This window comes from Equus quagga, chromosome 12, assembly GCF_021613505.1.
Source record: "Equus quagga isolate Etosha38 chromosome 12, UCLA_HA_Equagga_1.0, whole genome shotgun sequence".
NCBI classification, from domain to species: domain Eukaryota; kingdom Metazoa; phylum Chordata; class Mammalia; order Perissodactyla; family Equidae; genus Equus; species Equus quagga.
Window position 1 is genome coordinate 57,249,380 of NC_060278.1, and position 21,493 is coordinate 57,270,872.

The 21,493-nt window shown below is 34.3% G+C and overlaps 1 protein-coding gene across 7 annotated transcripts in view; it reads right to left on the reverse strand.

The window, feature by feature from the left end:
- The window catches only part of DENND1B (DENN domain containing 1B), a 244,776-nt gene that overhangs the window by 24,133 nt on the left and 199,150 nt on the right, over positions 1–21,493 (reverse strand). For all 7 annotated transcript variants that reach the window (XM_046678991.1, XM_046678992.1, XM_046678990.1 and 4 more), the window contains 5 exons: positions 18,634–18,724; positions 12,462–12,502; positions 11,661–11,729; positions 7,349–7,405; positions 6,385–6,492 (listed from right to left, as the gene is read on the reverse strand). In XM_046678991.1, coding sequence (XP_046534947.1) covers positions 6,385–6,492; positions 7,349–7,405; positions 11,661–11,729; positions 12,462–12,502; positions 18,634–18,724 — 366 coding nt within the window. The remainder of the gene's footprint in view (positions 1–6,384; positions 6,493–7,348; positions 7,406–11,660; positions 11,730–12,461; positions 12,503–18,633; positions 18,725–21,493) is intronic.

Below are 21,493 nucleotides of genomic sequence, written 5' to 3' on the forward strand. Positions count from 1 at the left end.
ACATGTTTCTATTTGTCAACACTGTATTTGGGTTAAAGTCTTGACTACATTCCAAGTGTGGGTATTTATCAACAGGCACACTGCTTTACATCATATTACAAATGGAAAACAACGTTCCATTCATATTTTTTCATGCAGCTTTTACATAATTAATTGGACAGGTTGAAAATAAATGAGTGGATTGCTATTTGTCCCAGACATGAAATAGTTAAGAGTGCTATGTGTGCCAGGGTTTTAATAGGGCTTAACAACAAAAAGCTTCCATCCTCCACTTTCACTAGATTGTGTTGCGTGGTTTTGCTTGCTTAGGGCCATCCATCTGTTAATGTTGACTTGTAATACAGCTAAGCTCCTGTTTGCGGTTCACTAGTTTAGGGGTGTGTGTGTGTATGTGATGCAGATACAGAGACACACATTACAACTACTAGAATGAGTTAAGAATAGCTAATATTATTTTAAAAAGAGCAGTATCTTAGACCCATATAAATTTTGCACATTATTTAAAGGAATTTCTCATTGTTAGAGAATTCCAATAAATTCTTACAAGTAACTATTTTAAAACATAATTTTAGATGACAGATTTAGTCTAAACATTGTTCACGAAGTCTACGTATTTTGTTCTAAAATAAAACGGATGAAAGAAGGTAAGCATGTAGTCACGATTAAAACTGTTCTGCACCATGACCAGTGGCAGTATTCTCACTGGACCCAACTGGCCCTGTTTTCAATAAAACCAGAGGAGGATCCTTTCCCTGGAGTCCTGTTAGGCTGGGGCTGCTGTAGGAACTGTCATCTTCACACAAAAGGGAAAAGGGCTGGGTTTTACAAATGTGAAGCCTAATTGGGAGATCTTCATGGCTGTACCCTTGACATTTATTTAAGCCTCATCAACAAAACAGGAAATAACCATACTAATTAGCAGACCAACACACAAATTACTATTTGTTGGGGGATAGATGTAGATCCACAAGATAGGTAAGTAATGGGACACAGGCTTAAAACAACATACATTGTGATTTTTGTTCTTTTCTACAGAACCCAGATTATGAAACCTTATTTTTTCACTTTAAAATACATTCCTGGAATTTAAATTACCATAATCTCCTTTTGATCTTATGAAAATACAGCATTTCATTTACACAAGTCTAGCTGGAAACTGGAAATGTAAAATACTTTACATAAATGAGATCGACTTCTCAAATGGATAAGCAGATGAGCTAAGGGTGAGATGGGTCAAGTCCATACTCTGTATTTAGATAATTGTACTGACAATAAAATGACATATGCGAGGACTTATAAACCAGGAGATTTCTCAATACAATAAGTTGTATATTTCTTTTCAAATCATAAACTGGGATCTAAAGTCATCCCCACTTAGAATGAAGACTGACAATTTTAGGGTCCCTGCCTTAGTGACTAGCAGATTGTTAGACCCTGGGAAGTAACTACCAAGAGAGAAAAAAAGTCAGATGGTGCCACTGTTATAGAAGACCTGAAGTTCAAGATATGTGTATATGTATAAATGGACAGCTGCCAATTTCTGAGCGCCTGTCATGTGGCCAATACTGTAATTATCTATAATGTCTACAGCATCCTAGGAAAATGACACATATCGTTATTACCATTTTACAAATGTAGAAAGTAAGGCTTAGGGATATTGTGTTTTGCTCAATGCTAAATGCTAGTACCTTTTTCAAAATCAAATCTTTCTGGATCTAAACTCCATACCCTTGTCTCTAACTGCCTTTCCTCCATGAGCACTCACCCAACGCAAAGGCACAATAGTAATGATTAGGTACTTAAGCTCCAGAATCAGTTTGCTTTTCAATCCCTACTCTGCTATTTATTACCTGTAGAACTTTGGGCATATATATTAATCCCTCTGCTCCCGTTTCTAAATCTGAAAAATAGGGATAATAATTCCCATTCTGCTTGGATTGTTGGGAATTCTAAATTAATCATGTACTATATACAAACTTACAGAGACAGCCTCACTGTTAACCAAGGAACTGTCTCTCTTCCTCATGTTTTCCAAAGCTGCTCTACAGTACTTTGTCATTATTTCAACTCTATACAAACTGAGGGTTGGAAAACAGTAGTAAGAACATCAAAATATCAGGATCACCAAATCCCACAGGTCCCTACAGAATCTTGCTTTTAGGCAACTGAATTTACCACGTGGCAAGTCTTTTAAGAGCATCTGGTTATCCGAATAATCAAATCTGAAATGGGGCCCAGAACATTCTTCCTTACCAAGAGGCCAGTGCCAACACAAGAAAGTGACCCCACTCTTCTGGCTCAGTGAGCCTACAGAAAAGAGTGTACTCTATGTCTGTGTCCGCCTCTGGCCTTTTTCAGTTTTTTAAAGCAGTTCAACTCTCACGTGAAAGCTAAGGCAACAGCTAAGAAACTGAGCCATCTCTGAGAGAGGTATGAATGACCTGAGTGTTTGACATAATAGAAACTGCCCAGAAGAGACAAAATATAGAAAACCAAACTCCTGTCTCCTGAAACATGAACATTGCCTCTCCTAGGAACTTGCGCCAGACCATGAGCTCTTCGGACTGAATTCGTCTGTAGATGCACAGTATCCAGCCCCATTTCCTGGGATGGTGGTGCATTCCCTGAACAACTTTTCTTTTTAATTTTTGTGATTTATGAATCGTGGTAGCTGTGTTTTTCTCTTCCTTTTGCCTACTAAGCAAAGGAATGGGCCTTAGCTTCTTACTATGCTTTCTCTCTGCCTTGAATCTTATCTAAATTCAATGAATTTTAATCCTTTATGATTCTTCATAAGATAGGTATTTTTGGAAATAGGTAGAATACAAATGAATAAATAAACATTAGTGTCTCTGACATATTTATTGATATCTACTCCTAGAAATGTTTACATATCTAATTGAAAATCTTCATGTGCTCAGATCCTAATGCTGTTACACATGGAGAGCTGGGAGTAAGAGAACTTATGATCTGGAACCATCATGAAACAGTATGTTCGTGGCTCTAGCATCAGCTTTGCATCAGCTTTCTGTTTCTTCTGCATTATACTGGATCCTATTTCAGTTAAAGCACTGAGATTGGATTATCTCCAAAAGATGTACCAAGGAAGCTTCTGCAATATCAGACCACAAAGAAAAGGCAGTAGACTATGCCTCATCCTTCTGGGTTTCCCTGCCCAAAATGCAAATAGTAATATTATCTTCTAAGCTTACTTTTGCTGTAGTCTTTTTGTTTAAGTAGCTCAATTCTCATGTTAGAACGGAGGCAACAGCAACCCACTAGGATAGGCTGACCTTAAACTTGCCAAGCTTCAGACTTGTGGCACAAAGATCCAGCCTCTAAGTACTTAAAAATATATATATATATATATATTTTTGGCAAACAGTGCTATAAGGCAATTAGAAATAGTAGAAATCTTTTGAAAAGTTGTCACAGTCCTTAAAACCTCTTCTCTTGAGACTGGCTTTTCCCTGTTCACCCTTACTGCCCTCCAGTATCCTTGGTAACATGGTACTCTCCCTGCTTCTCTGGCTGGAGTTGAGTGAACCAAGGATTAATGCATGATCCAAGTGGGCTGATTACATTCTTCCACAAGAAACTGGATTTGGGGGTTGTGGTTCATTCCTAGCAGCTGTTTGCACTGAGGGCCTGCAAGCTCAGTGTCAGGAGCACAGAGAAGCTAAGAAAGCCACTCTACAGAATGCACAGTGAACAAACAAGCAGAGAGAACAGGCCAGGTGAGAGAGAGAGAGAGAGAGAAGAGGAGGGCAGAGGGGTGGCGTTCTTCCCTGACTGCTTTTTCCGTTTTCTAGTTCTAATCCTACCAGAGGCCACCCACAATCACGCACTTGGATGTCCTAAGGAACGCCCATATCCTAATAATAAAGGCCCTGGTGTTGTCTTATTTCATTTGTGTGTGTTTGCTAACACTATGAAATTAAAGAAATAATTCAAATCAGGGATTAGATAACAATCTCAATTTGAATGTACCATGGTCTGCTTTTATAAATAAGCTGCTGACCACAAGTTGACTATCACATCAGAGCACTGTAAATGTCAGCTCAAAGAAGTAAACAGACATTCTTGTACTATTGTATTCTTGTACTATTGTACATTCTTGTACTATTGCAAGAAAACAGGCATTCTTGTAGCTTCAGGAAAAAAAATTAAGGGTGGAAAGTAGCAAGGAAAAAGATTGCCAAAGGGCCAAAAATTTACCTCTTTGCTAAGCATATATGTGAATCTAAAACTAAACAATCAAATGTCAATTATAGAAAAAATACAAACAAAGCAAAACATTAAATTATAATATTATTGGGTCAAATGATTGGAAATATGAACGCCTAAAAAATTTAGCTGTTAAAATACATATAAACAGATGTATATACCTGTTTATATAATGAGATACATGTATACAAAGACACATATATACTGGGACTGAAACTCAGATATTTATCACTTGAAAAGTAAAGACTGTTATCCAGACACTAAAAGCATGTGTGTAATAAATCTACGTACAGTGGTTTAACAAATTCCCACATACCAGGTAGGAAAAATGTATTATAATTCTTAAAAGAATAAGCCCTATTTATTTTAATTCTTGTTAGAGATCATTTGTCATGTCCACCTGAAAACCATAAAATGCTAATTAATGAATGCAAATTAACTGAATTAATACTATTATAATAAATGACAGCCTTGAGGATTCAGGATAAGTATGCAATGAATGTAACCTACTATTCTACTGCAAGGTTTTCTGTAACCTAATGCAATTTTCTTTATCAGAAATGTGTCTCTAGGAATTAACAGAAAACAAACAAAAACAGAAATAAGCAATATATTTTAGAATTATATTATCATAGAAATACCACACCATGTTAAAGGAAAGGAAGATTTAAAAATATAAATACGAGGAGCTGAAAATAATCTTGTTAACTAAAACTGACATTTAGAACAGGTGTATCTCCAATTTAAGCATTTTCTTTTTCACCTTAAAGCAGCCTATAGGTAACAAAGATTCCACATTTTTTCACATAAAAATCTATTAAACATGGTAAATATAAGCTAAATGTTCCAATATTAAGTCAGGAAACATTTTGTGAAAGTTTTTAAGATGTTAAAGCTTGAGAACAGAAAGATAGGAATTGGACAGGCTAGTGATGGGAGAAAAACCAAGAAATCAACTGCAAATCCATCATTCATTTAGAAGTTAGTAACTGTTTTCCAGTTAACTTTAGTAGCTAGAAAAGGTTTCTACACTTGAGAAATTATTATTTTCTTGAAAAGCTTATTTTAGATCATATGTTCAAGCATTCACACCAATATGCTGCAATTAAACAATACTAACATATGAAAATACAAGCTTAACAAATAGATAAATCACAGAGAAGACACTTAGTGTGTTATGAAAACAGTCCCATGAAGGTAGAGATGTTTTCATGCTTTTCCTAAAATAACTGGAATAGCACCTGGTGCACTACTTAGGTCCTGAGTGACTGAATGAATCACTTTACAAAGGCTAAGGTTTTAGTACGGCCTCACTGATCCTCTCCCCAATCCTAAGGACACTTGGAAGTCCTGTAGGGCCATCTCTATTCCTGTAGTATCTGCACACCCAGGAAAGCCACCTGCATTAGAGATGGGTTCTGGTCCCGCTCTGCCAGTAACTACTTACGAGTCCAGTGATGTGACCATTCTGGCTATCGACTTCCATCAATGAAGCTTTGCAGCTGCTTCCAGTGCTATAATTTTGTAACTATAATCCACTCAAGAATTTTTTTAAAAGCTAGTTTTCTAAGGCCACTTAAAATATGACTTGGTGTATACAAATTTTGCTTTGTTACAACCTTCAGAAACAAACTTATGAGGCAAAATCAAAGACACGTAGAGCTATGATTCTGAACACTTTCTCACTTTAGGACAACATTTTAAGCAGTATGTGCAAATAAGCAGAAACTTTAAATATTTATAGCAAATAAAATATCTAACTTTAGAAAAAGACAGACATAAATCACTTCATATTCTAATTTCTACAGATGATTTTAAAGGTCAAATTCTCATTACAGTCTCATTTTATTTTTGTAATAAAGGAAATGTGTGATTTCCCACTCATCATCAAGCTCCTCGTACTCCACAGCAATCACGTTTGTCTCTCCCCTCCCTGGACTATGAGCTCCATGATAAAGGACGCAAGACTGACATCTGGAACTTCTTACTCCCAATCCCCTTGCAGCTTCCCCAGACACCACCTACTCATCTCCCTGACCATAACTGCAGGTTTTCTTATCATATGATACAAAATTAATGGGTGCAAAATTGTTCCTAAAGAATGAATTGGAATCACATAATTTGAGAATTTGGAGACACGAGGGTAAATAACCTTACCTTGGAAAGCTTACGCTTTTCCAGGTTTCCTCCCTTTTCATTGTGTAATGTGTAAACTGGTGTATACTGTACAGAACCAGAACAGGTCCCATAATCTTCCTCATTTTCCTACACAGGAGGAAATATACAAGCAATTATTTTAAATGCTCCTTGTATTACTAAAGTTATTTGATTAATAGACAACGTGTCTGACACAGATGCAAATAACAAAATAACACTTCAGGTATAAGTCTAAAGAACCTATTTAGTAAGAAAGTACATTTTTCTATATTGTGAATTAATAATTTCCAAAATAATGTGACTATTTTGAATAATTTGAATAAAATTTATATGAAGATCATTTACTCTCCATCACTACAATGGAAGTTTTTAAATAGTATTTTTTCTCCAAAGGTAGAAATTCAAGACCTAACAACTAATAAAATCTGCGAAGATGGGATATGTAATCAAATCAAATAGACACATATACATACACATAGATATTCATATGTATGAAATATTCAGAAATCCAAATACACATCATCAAATGCAATCTTTTGTAAATTAAGAACATACTTCAACTTAAAGTAGCTACTATTGGAAAGATCCTATAAAACCAAACGATGGTATTCCTGGTTTAATTCGGCACCAAAGATCAACTTTTTAAAAACTTTCTCAGCTTGAAGCAAGAATTTCAATTGTGATATCAAAGCAATCAACTTTATGAAAACATACATCCTGTTAAAGAATCTTTGAAGATCTCCGCAGTTCTGTGATAAAATATGCAAACAATAAAGAGATTATTCAGTGGATGCATATAGAATGGCAGGTAGTTGCCAGAGGGCTTCTTATGAAAAATACATTCGTGAACAAAGGGCTAAGCATATTTCAAAAGTCATTAAAAACATAAATCTCCTGTGATTTGTAAAGTATAGGCTTCACACTAATACAAGAATCAAGGTAGAATAAGAAAATGACGACGCACCTTGTGTTTGAGCTTACTCTTCACTTCTTTTATTCCCTGCTTTGCGTGGTTTTTTGCCTAGAAAATGACAACACAAGTGTCTGTCTGGTTTTATTACCACTTAAAAGAATAAGAACACGAAATCTCATTTAACAAAAATTGTTCTCAAATTATTTAGAAAAAAACCTATAATCTAAAACTATTTTCAGGGATACCATACCACTTATTGTTAGACCTAAATTAGTTTGTGAAAACATGATTAGTCTATATGTGCATACAATATCATGCAAAGACTGATTTTCAGCCTATTTTGCCACCTAAACTATAAGAAATACAAAAGAGTCAAGCAGACTACTAATCCCCAGTCTTAATTTGAAACTAACTAGGGCAGAAAAAGAGAAAGCACATCACAGCAGGAGGTTATTTGGGCAAATGTTTGGACTTTAAGAAAATCAGGCAACTTCACAAAACTATAAAAAGTGCTTTTACAGGCAGACACAAGTTGTTATTAGCAGAGCTATCTTAACGTTATTACTATTTCATATATAGTTTTTCTCACAAAAGTTAGAAGTCATTTAACAATTTAAGGGCCATGCTCATGTTTCATAGGGAATCTGGCTCCAGCACTTGAGCCTCTCAGGTTGTCCTCTCAGGTTGTGTGGGGTATAATTTAACTAAAAGCAACTGGGGGCTTTCAGAACAGCCTTAGCCTCTGTTCCATTGGAAATTCCCACTCACAGTGACCAGAGCGGAATGAAGAGAAAAGAAATTCACATTTACTTTGCGTTTCCTCAGTACGTGACTGGGTGCTGGGTACCTAGCATGCATTATCTCATTTAATCATCACAAAGACTCCACAAAATTAGTACTATTGTTATTACATTTTACACATAAGGGAAGTGACTCAGAAAGTGTAAGTCCTCATAGCCTAGATTCAAATCCTGGTCATTTAATTCCTAAGTCCAACTTCTTCCCATCTCAAAGGAGACAGAGGAACTAAGGTTTTTAAAATACATCTGCTGAATCTAAGCCTCAAGAGAGAAACAGCATTATGAGTCTCATTCTACAGACATGGCAACTAAGGTCATGTGGACTTAAGACTTTCCATCTCCAAAAGTCCCTGCTCCCTCTATCAAACCAGCCTGCTTTCCCAAGTCACTTCTAGGAAGAGTAAACACGTCTTCCCACGTTCACTGAGAGGAAGAATCTTATTTATTTCCCGTTAATATCTACAGTGCCCAGCAGAGTATTTGGCATGTAGTAACCACCCAAGAAATGTTTTGAACTGAACTAAACAATTATTTCCTTATTGTAAATGAGGCAAAACCAAAATATATTAGACCCAGTAAAATATAACTAAAAAGACAAATAACACTAAAACTATATTTCCATGGTTCTTTAGAATCAATAAAGCATTTTTACTTTCATAATTCTAGTGATAAAGCCACTGATTCTATCTAAAGTGTCCTATATTAATCCCTACATTCCTATTAAGTAAAAATGCATAATTACAAAAAAATACTTCCTGTTCCCATCTCCAAGAATTTGTACCCATCTTTACTCATACTTGGACTATATTCTAGTTTACCTAGATATCCTCTTTCTTTCAAAATCCACCTGATTCACACTCATCTTTTCAGATGCTCCTTGGTGTATAGAGTTGACTCTAGTGTCAGTCAAGGTTCTGAAATTCACGTGCTGATTCATTTAAATGTCCACTGCCCTACTTCCTCCACTGACCTCTTTCAGAGTGTCTGGAAGATGGGTTGCAGGTTCTCTCTGTCCTTTTCAATTTACCAAGCTGAAATTTACCAACAAACAAGCATTCTCTACAGCAAAGCAATTATTTGCTTTTGGCTTTGGCTAATAATTTAGAACGCAAACTCCTAACAAGAAATTTGACTTAGAAAATCTGTTAGCCAAATCATGTATGTATTCACTTTGCTGTTGTTTTTAGATTTATAAGAGTATGTATGTTGACTCTAGTTTTCTTTATAGCCCCTATAATAAGCACAGAAAAACAACAGCATAGAAAGCATAGAAAAAATGTTCTCAATATAGGACAAAATCATTATTTCCTCAACAAATACACACTACTTCTGTAGCACGTTCAAAGCACCAAGCAAAGGGACAGTGACACAAATATAAAAGTAGAGCCAGCATCTCTCTTAGGCATAGCACCTGCCGTGCTCACTACTCTAATCCAACAACCACTCAAGGCTAGTTCATGAGAGTACTCAAATAATTTGTTGAATGAATGAAACAGTTAAACACATGGTTCCCAGTGTTAAAAAATTTACTACCTATAGTAAAACAAGGTAAACAAATTCTGTTATACCACGCAAGAAAAATTAGGAGTTTTGTTCACAGCAATTTGTGGTCAAAGGAGGAATTTCAGAGTTCACATTTCAGAATATCAGCAATCTGGAAAGAGGAGTTCTGGACAACTATGAAGGTCACAAATTGACTTATTTACTTGCCCCAAACCTCTTGATTCATGTATGACACGATCACAAGATAAATGATAAAAGTGACTATGTTTTGAAGACCTCAATTTGCCTGAAATTAATTTAGGGAATAATCTTCCAAAGAGTAGAATTTTTCATTTGGGAACATTATACTGTTCCACAAAGAAGGATTCAAAATAAAATACAGATTTGAAGGATAAAAATTTAAAATACAAATAGGTTTTGAACATGTTTGCTTTATTTCTGTGCTTCTATAGAAGATATGAGTGAAATTAAGGAGAAAAACACACACTTAGCAAAATAATACAAAAAAACTTCTCTAAGCCTGAAGGAAAACTTCAAGTATTTGCTCAAGGAACAAAATGAAGGGCACTTGACTGTGAAACCTTTTCTAGAATTTTAAACGTGAGGAATAAGGCTCAATGTTAGTTTGATTTTTCACATGACTGCTATGTTGTATTTCATTGTGAAAAATTAAAATCTCTTCAAAAGCTGTATATAAATTAAACCACCAGTATTACAGTGAGATAGTGATCTACTCAGAGAGGTTCATAGCAAAGCCATGGAACAACCAAATAAAAGGCAGAGGCTGATGTTTCCAAGGCAAAATGATTACCTCTCCTTACTTTTACTTTATAAGAAGGCTCCAAATAGTTCAGAATTTTGGCACTGTATTTTTGAATCCACTCTGTAGATGAGCTTCCCTGCTATAAAATCTAATCTTGAAAAATATGATTTTTTAAACAGAAATGGTGGCTCCATACATATGAAAACTGTAAGTCAAGAAAAGAATGTTAAGTTCTAAACTTATTAAAATACATTATTCTATTATTAATTCAATCCCATCAATTCATTTCTGAGAAAGCATCTGAAGATAAATTCTTATAAAATCAAAACTACTGCCCTGAATATTTTTAGAAATATAGAATATATATGACCTACTGAACTAAAAAAAAATCTTATTGAATACCAACCCACTAGCTCCTCCCTCAAGAAGCTACGAGTCTTAATATTAGAGATACAGATGTACACAGACAGAATAAGGGCTGAAACAGGCATGTCTCCAGGTCCTACAGGAACACAGAAGAAGGGATATTAACTCTTTTTGCATGGGATTGGGAAAATTTTTTCAGGGGAACTAATGTCTCAAATAAGTCTTACAGGATGGGTTGGTGTTTACTAGATAGATAAAGGCCAAGAAATGGATGTTCCAAGTAGCAGAAATGGCTTGTGTAGAATAGAGAGGCAGAAGAGAACATCTTGAACTCATGAAATGAGGAACACTCAGTACCTTCAGAGACAGGGAGGCTCAGGGGATGGGAGAAATGAATCAGGACACAAGAGGAGTCAGGACTTGAAGGGTCTCAGTTATCATGTTAAGGAGATTTTTATTATTTATTTATTGTTGTTGCTATTGGTATTGTTATTATTTTACTATCAGCCACAGAGAATCACTGAAGAATTTTAATCATGGAGAGTCAAAGTATCTTTGAGGGAAGAGAACTTGCCATATTTTTCTATTTTTTCTCTTTGAGCCTCAAGTACACAATGAGAATTTAAAATATGTTGAAATAATCAAATCTCTAAAAATAGTACTTCATCATGGACTGTTTCAATCTGAGTGTACAGTGCTAATAGCTTTGAAATAAAATGAAGAACCATTTTTAGATTACATAAAGGAAATATCCTCTCTATACAATGATACAGTTTTAATAACTGAATTTGCTTTGGTCAATATTAACTCTAAATTTTTTAGAAAGCTTATTTAAAAGAAAAATAGAAAATATTCTATATTTCCATGTCTATCTCCTAGGAATACATAAAATTTTATTAATAGAATTTTTAAATATCAAAAGAAAACTTACAAATTTATATGCTGTCCGTACAGCAGGAGTTGCTTTCGTCACTGCTGTGTTGAACAATGCACCTCCTTTCTGCAAAAAAAAGACCCAGAAAAAACATATTTCCAAAAATTTTTGGCCAGATTGTCCTGAAAACAAAGCATTATTAAAAGTATAGAAACAGAGCTTTCCTCACAAGCTAAACAACGTCATACAAAAATTATTTTATGTTTAGTGTTTTCAAGCTTTTATGTACTATAGTAGTTTCACACAAAATGTAAACATTCTACTCTTCTAGTTGGTGTAATACATCATTTAAAAATGCTTTCATCTTTGCAGTTTAGGCAGACTTGGGCAACATGACCAGTAATAGGTATATATTTAAAGCTTAATAAAAATGGAATAACAATCAACTGTTTATCAACTCTTTTAATGCTGGGCGATAAAATCTGCATCTGTGGAAGAGTTTTATACTTAAAAAAATCACATTAACAAAAGCACATTACCAGAAGTGATAAAACTGCCATCAAACCCTACCACTCCACCTAACTCCTTGTTCTGGAAAATAATATAAGGTGACAGCAAAATCTTGCTTTTCAAAACAAGCCATGTTTATCTCTGAATAAAAGCTTTCCCTTTTACAATTTTCTTTATGAATATCAACAAACTATATGCATAAAATAAACATATTTAAAATGTAAGAAAATATGCATTTTAAATATTGACAATAAACAGCATAAGTACAAATAGCATACTTGAACCAAACATTTCTCCACATATTAGAGTGAAAGAAAAAAAAAGGAAACTTTGAAGGCTTATTATTACCTTGACTGTATGCACCCATTGTTGATATGACCTCGGGTTTCCTAGAATATATAAAAATAAGATGTCAGAAATATTTGATCAAAAATAAATCTATAAACCAAAATTTATCAAGAACTATTATTTCCAAGATTTTAGTAAGCAAATTTTATTTATCTGTAATGTTGTGAAAGGAATAATTACATCTTAAGAATTACTAAACTACTTTAATTCCTAGGAAAACAGTAACTAGAATAGACATTTTTCTTTACTCACATGTGAAGCTCATATGTTAAAGTATTCTATGTTCTTTCATTTTAAAATTATCTTCGGAAGGGAAAATATAACTTCTCTTTTGAAATCCAAAATTCCTGTGTCTTTTAAACTGATTTTTCAGTATTTATGTCTATGTTGTTCTGTAAAAGTTTGGCTCTTTTACACAATTACATTCACTTTAAAACAATATTTCAAGTGTACAGGGAAAGAAAAAAAACTAGAAGGGAATTCAGAAATGCAAAGAACCTAGCAAATTTTATTTTAATGCAATTAAATTGCAGTTATGGTTCTGAAAATATTCTCTAGTTGTAAATCCAAATTTGGAAGATATTACCCAGGGAAATATGAAGCGAATGTAGCTTTTAGGCTACCAAACATCATGATTATTAGAAAGCTCAAATGCTGACAAAACCAGTTCTAATAAAACTAGTAACCATATATTTGGCTCCAAATATGATAAATAATTTAGTCAATAAGATGATGTGAGAAGGCAAAAAAAAGGCCACACAACGAACGTTTTATATCAACTGACTTTAGTTAGATTTCATCTACCTTCTTCGTTGTTTAAATGCTTAAATACTCCCATAATAAAAAACAAAGCCCCAACAGCTACTCAGAGACTATTGAGTACAAGGAATCCCTGAAACCGATGGTGTTCTCCTCTTGTGTGTGGTTGTGGCTTTTTAACAAATGCACCACCTTGCTGTTACAAAACAGAGGCAGAAGGATCCTAGCCCAAGAATTTCTTTCCAGCTGTTACCTTTGCATCCTTAATCAACATAGGGCAAAAAGTGTCTGGCTCTGGCTCCACTCCTGTACTTAAAGTCTTTCCCTAAGATGTCAAGAAACAACCCTCATTTTGAAAAACATCTCTCAGCACTGCATTGCTCCTTGTTTGGAAGAAGAAATACGGAGAAAATATTTTTTCTAATCTTGTGAAATGATTATAGCAAAATGCATCTACCTAAAACTGCCTATGTAAAAATAATTTGCACTGTGTAAAAAGACATGAGTTTCAGGGGGTATTTGGCCTGACAAATTTTTTCAGTTATATTTCCCTTGTAAAATAGTGAAAAAACCAAGTTATTCTATCAATTTATTTCTCAAGGAGATTTTATTAACAAAAAATAAACAGATTGTCTTTATCCAAATTGTTCATGTACTTTTTACTTTTCTATTAAAAAAAGTTGGGTGGAAATCACATATTTAAGACAGTTATTATTCACAGTATCCTGGAAAAGTGTTTTACTTTCATTCTTTTCCCAAAATGAACTTAAGAAAGCAGAAAGAGAAACACCAACTTGTATATGATAACTATTTAGCATTCTGGAACACCTATCATTCCAGAAAACAATTATTTTTAAACCTCTGAACCACAAACAAAACAGCTATCATAAAACCAGAGCAGTCACAGAAAGGTCAGTGTCTTACTCAGAGTTGTGAGGAATAAAAACAGCTCCTCTTCAGCTCTTTACAGGTGATAAACTGTTTCTACGTACATTATATTATTGGAGTTGTATTCTTTTCCTCTAAAACAGGCAAAGCAGGTGGTGTCACAGGCAGTGCAGTTCAGTGAGAAGGAAGTGGGACCCGCAAGTTCAGGCGCACTCTATCCTGTGTACTATATGATGCGGTACTAGGCCTTAACCTGGCTGCTATATCTTGTATCTGGTACCCAGCACATCTAGACACACCGTAAATATTAGCTGTTATTATCAGTAACTTGCCAAATGAGAAAACTGAGGTTGTGAGGTGATATATTACTTGCCCAAGTTCACAAAGATAGCAACTGAGAAAGAGTAAAATCTAGGTGTTTTAATGCTTGGTTCATTATTAGTCCTTCAACTCTCAAATGCCACCTCTTAAGACTGCTAAATAAAATATGATGACACAAGTTACATAGAGATTTCCTCTATCACCTCAAAGTAATTACATTAGAAAGAAAAGGAGCTGCTCAAAGCTAATACCTTGAGAAGAAACAGCTGATAGAATCACCAATAATAATCTGGAATTCTGTGGCATAGGAAGTCCCTAAACAAACTGCTCAAGATGATAGGGAAACATGTGGTACAAATTAGGTAGATTCCTGTTAAAAAAATTTTTAAAGGTTAATTGTCTCTAAATTTTAGTGCTTTTAAGATTGAAGGCTCCTACTTCCACAAAGTTTATGAGACATGCACATTATTCTTTGATAATCTTTTTTTTTTAAAGGCTGTTTTTCTTCTTAAAAATGAATCCGAATGCCAAAAAGATCCTTCAGAGTCCTTCTTTTAAAGTAACTGGATTATGGAAATAATAATAAGCATTATTAAGGAAATTCTTAACGTTGTTCTTGTTAATCAAACAAGTGATTTTCTCACACTCAAGGACAAAATATCTTTGTTTTTCACTTGTGCAAAGACTTTCTCTTCAAATGTATTTGCTTAAATTCCAGTAATTTGCAGTTACTTACCAAAAAATGTAAATTGGTCTAAATTGTTCAGTGAGGCCAGAAAACTGCCACTAAAACTGATGATTACCTACCACCCTTCAAATTCCTTTGGTACCTTAGTCAGTAGAAAAAGAAATAGAATTAAATAAATATAAGACTACTCAGATTATATCAGGAAACTACTGAAGAAATGAATGCTATCAGTGGAGGGTAACCACACACTTTTGTATAAAAATCAATCTGAGAATGTGTCTCCTTTTTAAAGTTTAAATAATTGGATGTGGATTTAAGAATTAGTTTTATTTAAATGGAAAAAGAAAATGTGGGTTAAAAAAACATGTTCTTAACTACTCAGTAGTCCTTAGCTGCTTTTCCACACATCAATATTTGTGTTTATCTAACTGCATGCTTTGTTCTACTCATGTTCTCTTTCATTACCTTTTCACCTCTATGGTTAGATCTTCCCTTTACAAATTTCCTGATATTCTCATCACTTTCCTCTTACGTTAAGGTTGAATAGTCTCATGAAATGAATCAGGAGTAACATAGATTTCCTTAACAGTGCTGACCACGGGGACTCCCAGGACAGAAAACTGTTTTGACAATCTGCACGCATTCAGTCTCTGACCATAGTTCTAGATTCACTACGAATCTACGTGTTCTATATTTGACTGTCCTGCACTGTACACTTTTAATCAGAGCCACGATAATTACAAAGTTCCACCATATTCATATTCATTTCATAATGCATGCATTATAGCATATTTATGCATGCATATTAGTAACAAAAATAGTTTATAATATAAACTGCCACTGCAATGACACAGAAAGGAGAGAAATTGGATGCTTCTCTGAAATTCCTAATTATTTTTGCTTACACGAACATAATTTTTTCTTCAGCATCAGTGAATGTTATTTCTCCAATAGCGATCTTTCTGAGGGTTTTACATGTAAAGTCTTCAAAAGAGACAGGAATCTTGCTTTTATCCAATCAGAGTAGAGAAGGCTTGAGTACTGCTCTTGTTTACTGAATGTCTTCTAATTAAGAAGATCTCTTATCAAAGCAATATATTATAGTTATTAAAGCAAGAGCTTTGAAGCCAGGCAGACACATGTTGAGTTCAGACTCTGGCACTACTAGCTGTGTGACCTTGAGCAAATTACTGAGATGAATGCCCTCATAAAAGTAAGGATAATCAAAGTACCTCATAGGATGCTGTGAGGATTAAATGAGATAATATCTACCGAGCACTTACAGGAGCTTCTGCCACATATTCATATTCAATAAGTATGAACAATTATCGTAGTTATTACTATGAGAGAAACAACAGTTATAACAGTTTACTTCTTTGAACAATAGTTCAACCTCATGACACAGACATATTCTTTCTCACAAACGTAGTTTAGATGACAAATGTTTGGAGCTGACCTCTATATTTTATAAAAATATAACCACCATATATTTTTATATGGTTCCAAAAATAGTATATATATATATTTTTTATTGGTAAGAACATTACCAATTTTTATTAGATTACTTATCTTTTTATTTCAAATCCTAATGAATTTTGCTTTATTTTCTTCTAAGAATAATCTCTATGTATCTCTAAGATAATAACCTAAAACATAACAATTACAGAATAATACTTGACAGCCAGGAATGATCTTTTAACATACTTTCTTGAGGTACCTATTGAAATTAATACTTGTTGAACTATGCTTTCTTTTTGGATCAGTACTGGCTCCCCCAAATTAAGATAAGAGTTCAAAACCTTTTCCACTTTAAGAAAAAACAACAAAGTGGTTGGCATTAAGTTGTACTGAAAATGCAGAGTCTCTAAGTCAGATGCTAACTGGTGATCAATATTCTCCCAATCAGACTTAGTGAAAAATTTTAATGACCCTCCTCCCAAGCAGAAAAGCCACCACCCCTCTACTGCAGAGATATCTGGACTAACGGTTAAGACTACAGAATTTACCTCTACAAAAGGATCATACTTCTACCCCATTACTGTCACAAGGTGTCATCTTCAATTCCATATAAGATACTAGCCCCACAGGTTATAAAGATAATGAGACAGCAGTTATGTAAATACTGACTAGATGCCTCAAGCAATTTGTCCATGAGCTGACAATATTTTGCTTGTTTAAGTTGAAAAGTAAAAAAGCCGTATTTTAACAAAAGTTCCATTGAAGCTAAATTTTTACCCATAAGCTGAGGAAAGCAAGGAGCTGAATGAATCCACATTCAGCTTACTTGCTGAGTCAAGTAAACGAAGTTTTTCCCAAAGCTGAGTGCTTCCAATGAAATGCTGTGCTTACATCAGACGAAGGCCCACAAGTGCTTAGCTCATTTGTACCTCTTTCAATGAACAAATTGTCTCAACGGTTTTTATATTTTTATGGTGCAAAAATAAATCTCATTTAAGAATAAAATTAAATTTGGGGAAATCTGTAAATGAATGCTTATTACTATTTGTCTTTCCATGTTTTATTTCTCAATTCTAGCAACTATTTATTCACACAGATTTTTCTTTCCAAATTAAACCTATAGATAAGAGGAAAAAGTTACTATGATACCAGGTGAAGATGAACATCCCAGGGGTTTTTGTTTGTTTAGTTCACCCCAAGTCCAGATCAGTGCCTAGTACATAGGAAACGCAGCAAATACTGGCTGGAGGAATGAATAGGGCATTTCAAGGTCTCAAGCAAAATTCTCTGCAGAGTCAGGACTATACACTAGAGTAATCACTTACAAAGTCTCAGTTCATTAGTCATTAATTGCACAGATAATTATAACACTGGATACGTACATGTCAAACAATGTAATATTTAATTGTATTAAAGTTAACTGCATTAAATAAAGATGGGATATCGTCTGTCTGATGTTTCACACACAAAAATAATATGACTCCTTACATTGCTTTAAGTGAAGGCTTTCCACAATGACAAGTGTAAGCACATGGGATGGTAAACTGAAAAATTTTTTCCTAATTGTACAGTGGTCTGCAAAGCAAAAAAAAGTAAAGCCTTCAATAATAATACACTTACTTAAAAATGTAGACGCAGTTGTGGTATTCAAACCTTTCTTTTCTGGATTATATTACAATCTACTATTTTCAACTATAACCTCAGTTCTTTAATTCTAACTCAGTACTGGACATCACTAGTAGTTTTCTAGCAGAGAAAACAAGGCAGTGGGAAAGGCAGGAAGATATAAACTAACTGTATTTCTTATTTCCAGTAATATTAAGAGATTATCCAAGAAAACAAATACCAATTCATGAGACCACCTTAATGCTCTGAATAACACATATCTGGCAAAATAAGTTAAGACTATAGCTCTTATAAGATGAAAAACTGTATCTAAGATATTATATGTTTAGGAGAAAATAGTTGTTTATGAAGTAGATTACATTATACATAAGTGCAAAAATCAAGATAATTGCTATTCAGAAAATGGACAATCACACTGGAACTAGTCTTTACCTCCACAAAAGCCACCTGAAGTGATCTCCTCTTCAAATACATCAGAGAAACCCCTTCCTGCATTTAGTTTTGCCAGTCGACCATCGATAAACTGAAATTAAAAAGTGTCAAATATGTTAACTTTCATTTACTTCATAAGGTCAAAATTTTACTCACATCAAAAATACTAACAGCAGACAATCACATAAATATAAATTATGCACATATATATGGATACACACACATATACGTGACAGGAAAATTCTCAAACAACTGAAACAGCAGGTGCTCAGCAGCTAATTAGTTAAACCACAAATGCACAGCACAGACTCTAAACTTCATTAACAAGAAACAGAAAGAGCAGTAGTCAAGATCACAGGATGATCTGGACAGGTGCTCAGTGCACCACCTCTGCAGAGGGGTTTGCACAAGGCACTGCTGTCATGCCCAGCCTTTTGCCCACAAGGCTGTGTCCTCCCTCACCGGGCCACAGTTTTCTCAGTATCTGACTCATAGCACTGCTGCAAACAAATTAAACTAACCTAGGTAATGTGCTGAGCACACTCTCTGACACAGTAAGCGTCCAAGAAATGTTAGACATTACTCTTTTTGAGATTAACATTAACTTCACCCAGTAAAATAAAACACTCCTCATCTAAACTTTTATGTCCTAAAGCATAACAGAGCACCAGATAATTCTAATCACTTCTCAATAAAATACATACAACTTTCATAATTCCTGGCATATGTATTGATTGATCAGAACTACGATTATCAATTCAAATATAGTTCAGGTAAACATATACTGATTTGACTTGCATAAGGTCGTTTTAAACAATTTTTTTCAGCATTCTCAAAGAAGAGACTGGAGTGGGAAACAGACACTATCAGAAGTACCCAGAGATCCTTTTCAAAATGTAGATACCCAGGCGTAGATACCCAAATGTAGAATTCCATCATCTGTCCCACCCTCTTCCTACATTAACAGCATATCAGAATCTTGAGGATACTGAAACCACATTTTAAAAAATATCCCTAGGTGATTATTTTGCTGACCAACTCCAGGTGTAAACCAATGACATATTTTGCATACATACGTATTGCTGGCACTTGGTTATTTTTTATTTTGCTGATCTGTGGCATCTGAAATTTGTATCTCTTGGATCATGAAAAATCTTATAAATGTTTTGAGGTTTCTCCATTCATAATGAAGGTGAAGTGTCTTTAAGGTTCCCTTGCATAAGAGGTAGAGGATAATATAAGAAAGATTTAAATGATGTCTGAATGGTAGATTTGAAGATTTGAGGATTAACACAAAATGTTCATTTTCATCCTGGAATTACTTAATCCTAGCCACAATGTTTTCACGCTAGAAATGTAAAATTTAGCTGAATTAAAATGCAGTAGCTTAACTTTTCAAAAATTCTCACACCTTGCCCTAGTTTTCTATTTAAATGGTCAATGGACAAAACTAATAGAGAGGAGTTGTATAGCGCAATTCAGTATTCCTCAGGCGGCAACTTAAGATAATTAATAGCAGTAAGTTACATCGGTTCTAAATAATTGAGATAGAAATCTCTTGCAGACCAAAATTAAGAAAGAATGGCAAATGAGCCAACAGATTGCTCTTGCAAATGTGGTTACTTACCTGTTTATTACCACAGAATGGTTTTGACCAGAAAAGTGGTAAGATGGGTTTAAACAGACATAGCCTAAAAGGATACAGTCGTGGCTTGCTTTTACAATATGAATTGCTCTCATAAAAATCAGAACTCTTTGAAGGCAGAGACCATAGATTACCCATTTTTATATTCTCATTGTGCTTAGCACGCAAGAAGTTTCTGACAGTATAAACGAAAATGAACATGGAGTTTGGAGTATGAAAGGCCTGCATCACAACTCTGCCACTTATCAGCTTTATGATCTTGGCCAACTTGCCATTTCTGAGACTGTTTCCCCTTCTGTAAAATGGGAAAAATAAATACCTTATGGCGTTTTGTGAGAGTTAGTTAAAATAATATGAACCGCCCATATTGGAGGCACAGAATAAATGTTAAGTAATAAAGTCCACTTTTCCTACTACTACCATCTTTTCCATCTCTATCAATTTCTGAGCTTCGTGAGTGAAGCATGAGTGTCTTTCTCATGTATGCATCTTCGACACGTGGCAAAATGCCTACCATATAGTTTGAAATGAATAAATGTTTGCTGAAAGATTGAAGTATACTGAAACAATGCTAAAGGTCATATACTTCACACGGTTTTAAAGTTAAATAATTATAATACATGGAATTACTCATTTATTCTATCTGAGATAAAAGGTGGTAACCTATAATGTTAGTGTTTTTGCTACATATAGTAAGTGGTTAATTTGAAAATAAAGCAGTTTAAAATGATTGTAAAATTTGACTTGCACACATTTTCAACACAGCATTATAAATCAAACTAAAGTGATCTAATTTGACGGACTAAGTATCATTTTCAAAAAAAATAAGGTGAAGCAAAATGATAAATTTAAAGTAATACATTACTGACAAATGGAACGAACTAAGACATCTTTTAAAGGACTTAATTTGCTTTAAAAGATTAAGACTACAAGACTTTTTAAAAGGTTTTCATTTTTGTGTTTACTGGAAATAATCCATCCATTTTAGTTTGGGTGGAACAGTTCAAGTCTAAAAAGAGATAAATTCCAAAACTATTTACTGATTATGCGTTTTTGAGCATGAGTAACTACTTCATGTTACTAAACCAGTGCTTTGAGCCAAGAGAAATTAATCACTTGGTAAAATGCCACGTGTTATCACTGATTCTGCAAACAATCCTGTCAGTGACCATCAGACACTTATCAACATACATACTTAATGAAAATGTTTGTTCT